At 33.7% G+C, this 3,729-nt stretch overlaps 1 protein-coding gene across 1 annotated transcript; it reads left to right on the top strand.

Moving 5' to 3' along the window:
• The first annotated feature begins 543 nt into the window (after positions 1-543).
• On the top strand, positions 544-1,020 carry LOC133177281 (uncharacterized). Its single transcript, XM_061312346.1, has one exon. The coding sequence runs from the start codon at positions 544-546 to the stop codon at positions 1,018-1,020; it is 477 nt and encodes a 158-aa protein (XP_061168330.1).
• The last annotated feature ends 2,709 nt before the right edge of the window (positions 1,021-3,729 follow it).

Below are 3,729 nucleotides of genomic sequence, written 5' to 3'. Positions count from 1 at the left end.
ATGATGTAGCCGTATATATTTGAAAATCAACGGAAAACACCAAATATTTGCATATTTACTGGAAAATACAAAAAAAATTATCTACAGGATATTATTGGTTTCATGAAAATAGCGCGCTCACAATAGAATTTGACTGCAAATGTTTCTAACAACCCAAGTATATATATAAAAGTGTAAAAATACAAGATTATACCAGACCAGTTCTTCCCATAAATTTCTAATCATTTCAAAAGGATAGTCTTTCCTGCTTTCACTGGATCTAATAAATTCTTTACTATTATACATGTATATTGCTTCTGAAAAGTAATTTTAATGGGTATAGAACCAGATATACAATCAAGGGATATAATTATTCGCAACTTCCGTGCAAATCGCGTCACGTTTTCTCGCATGTTCGGTAAAGTAGGGCTGAGCGCTATTAATAGACAAGAGATTTTCCCTTTCTATTTTTATCATTGTGTTGTAATATTAAAATTGATGACGTATACACAATAATTTTGTCGTCTGCTTTATTGTTTGTCGATGAATTTATGTAAAAACAACATGGGTCGGAAGGGGAAAGAATTAGATACATCCGTCAGAAGAATGGTTGTTAAAGCGTATAAAGAGAACAGAAATACATCAGAATTGGAGAGAATATTAGGAATTCCTATGTCTACAATACGTAGTATTGTGAAAAAGTTTGATGAAACGGGACAGGTAGAAAATCGACGAGGAAGGGGAAGGAAGAAAGTGTTTACAGACAGAGATAAAAACAAACTTTCACGCGTGGTTAAAGAAAACAAACGAAGAACATACGAAGACATAACAGGTATTATAAATGAGGGAAACAATCATAGATTTTGTTCTAGAACTATAAAAAGAAAATTCAAGAGCTGGGATACAAACGGAGGGTTGCCAAAAAAGTCGCTATTCGCGAGGCCAACAAAAAAGCTCGCTGCAAGTGGTGCAAGGAGAGAAGAAATTGGACTGTTGATCGTAAATGGAATGAATGGGTGTTTAGTGAAGAAAGCTAGATAGTAATTGGATAAAAAAGTTGATATGTGGAGAAAAGACGAGGAGAAGTACGGTGCACAGCTAGTGTGTCGGCCATTTCGACGACATCTGAGTATCATGATCTGGGGTTGTGTATGTTTTGTTTGTTTGTTTGTATGTTGTTTAACGTCCCTCTCATATATTCCACTCATATGGAGACGCCACCACTTGCCGGTAGAAAGCTGCAAATTTTGTCCTGTACTCGACACTTACGGCTATTGAGCAATGAGGGGTCTTATTCGTGCCAGCACCTACTGCGACACGGGACCTCAGTTTATACAGTCTCATCCGAAGGACCGGTCTCCACGTCCTACAGTGGGATTCGAACCCGCGACGTTAGGATCAACTCCTTACTTCGGACTCTAGAGCAGACGCTCTAACCACTGTGCCACGCGGGCGACGGGATGTGTATGTTTTAAAGGAATAGGAACTTTATCTTATGTAGAAGGTAACATAAATGCAAGAAAATATATTGAGATAGTAGACAACAACCTTTGACCCAATTTTAGCCAGACATTTTCCAAATATAACAAAGTGTTTATGGACGACAACGCTCCCGTTTATAGACCAAATTTAGTAAAAGAATACATCACTAATAGCAACTTAATAAAAACATCATGGCCTGCCCAGTCTCCTGGCCTTAATATTATCGAGAACATTTGGTTAAAAATAAAAAGAACTCTGGAAACCCCCCTAACGAAAAAGTACTATAGTTAACTATAGTTTACTATAGTTAACTACAATTTACTATAGTTTACTATAGTATCAAAGTTTTTTCACTATAGTAAATTGCAGTATTTTTACTATGGATTTCAGATCGTTATATTTTTTGTTCTTCAATTCATACATGCACATTTTTATATTACATTGAAATATTATTTGTATATTCACACATTATTTCAAAATTTTACATAACTGTTATCTAATTTTAGAGATTTTAAGCTTTGAAATCTCAAAAACAGTTCCAGAGTAAAGTTTCATAGTAAATCAAAGTATCAAAGTTTTCACTATAGTTAACTATAGTAAACTATAGTTAACTATGGTAAATTTTTGTTAGGGCCGTGCCGAATTCATTAACACAAAAGATCAGCTTATGGCGGAAGTGCAGACTGCCTGGGAAAATGTACCAACCTCCTACATTGAGGACCTGTATAAGACAATTCCTGGCAGACTAAATGAATTACTAAAGATGGAAGGCAATTTAACAAAGTATTGAGGTAAGATAAGCATTTATTAATTGTTTAACAGATCCTAAATATCAAGGTGCGCGTTTAAAAAATACGGCGGCCATTTTGAAATGGCGAATAGTTATGTCCCTTGACTGTATATTGAAGATATAACCACACCATTAATAAAAATCTGTTTTTTAAATTAAGATGATAAGTGTGACATTTGAGTTTAACTGCTATTGGTGTTTCTGTTTACCTCTTCTGTACGGTTTCTCTTGCAATGTTTGCTTCTATCTATCAAATACCTGTAAGTACATATAAAAAAGTTTGTTCAAATGTACCATGACTGTAAATATTTCACTTATCACCCTGAGAAGCGTTTTAGATATCTATGTCCTATTCTCTAGACCTCGAGATCATAAAATTTCTAAATTTCTGCAAACCCACAGGATATCATAAATTCTATTATAGGGACACATTAATGTAAGAGAAGTTTGTGGAAGAAGATAGTGAGACAGACAGACTGTCGGATCAGAATAAAAATAATAGACCTGAATATTTTTAAAAAGGTTGATACAAAAAGCTTTAACAAAAAGCTTGATACATTGAAATCTACGACAAAACCGATTAAAACATGAAGCATAAATAATTAACACAACATTCAACGATATACATGTATATATTACATAATAATTGACAATTCTTATTTAGATGGATAACTAAGTTGAAGATATTTTAGATATGAACAAAGATAATGGATTATTTATATAGTTATACACATACTTCTATATCTTGTAAATATGCTAGAAATAAAGTAATATTGCTTGGTAAGAACATACATACGTACTTAGACCATTTTGGCAATTTTCCAAACAAGGTAACTGTAACAATCGTTAAGATAACAATGCATACAATAGTAATTGTTTGGATCCTGTAGGAAGAAAAGAAAAGTTTCATGAAGTGCTCAGATAGTTGATTAATAGAGGGAAATGAATAAATATTACAATGACGAAGTGAAACAAGATAACCAAGGGCCACATTGCTTATCTGAGCACTTTGGTTAGAAATCAGCCGAAACAAGCCCAGTACTGAAAGCTAAAAAATTATATGTGTTTATATCCTACTTCAGCCCGGGGGTGATGATTAAACAAACTTGGTTCCATATTCATGTTACTAATCAAGGTTTAGCTGTCCTTGAGAAGATTTTTGAAGATTTTTTCGTATATATTCCCATGTAAAACTTGGCCATTTTTAGAATCCCCTACCCCAGGGGGCCATGGCTTCAGCAAACTTAAATCTGCATTACCTGATGATGCTTCTCTATTAATATAACTACTAATGGCTTTGCTGCTTTCTAAAAGATGATTTTTAAAGATGCTCAATACTTATTCCTTTGATTAAACAAATTCATCCATTAAACAAATTCTGGAGTAATTGAAATCTACACAACCTGAGGATGCTTCCATATCAATGAAATATATGGAGATAATGAACAGTATTCAAGCTCAAAAGTCCATAAAACAAA

The sequence above is a fragment of the Saccostrea echinata genome, unplaced genomic scaffold (assembly GCF_033153115.1).
Source record: "Saccostrea echinata isolate AGI-Se365-2 ecotype Australia unplaced genomic scaffold, CSIRO_AGI_Sech_v1 ptg000113l, whole genome shotgun sequence".
NCBI lineage: Eukaryota > Metazoa > Mollusca > Bivalvia > Ostreida > Ostreidae > Saccostrea > Saccostrea echinata.
Note: the sequence above shows the minus strand (reverse complement) of the source record. Positions and strands in the feature narration are given on the sequence as shown.

Coding starts and splice junctions, on each gene's coding strand:
- LOC133177281 (XM_061312346.1), top strand. CDS start 544: ATGGGTCGGAAGGGGAAAGAATTAGATACATCCGTCAGAAGAATGGTT.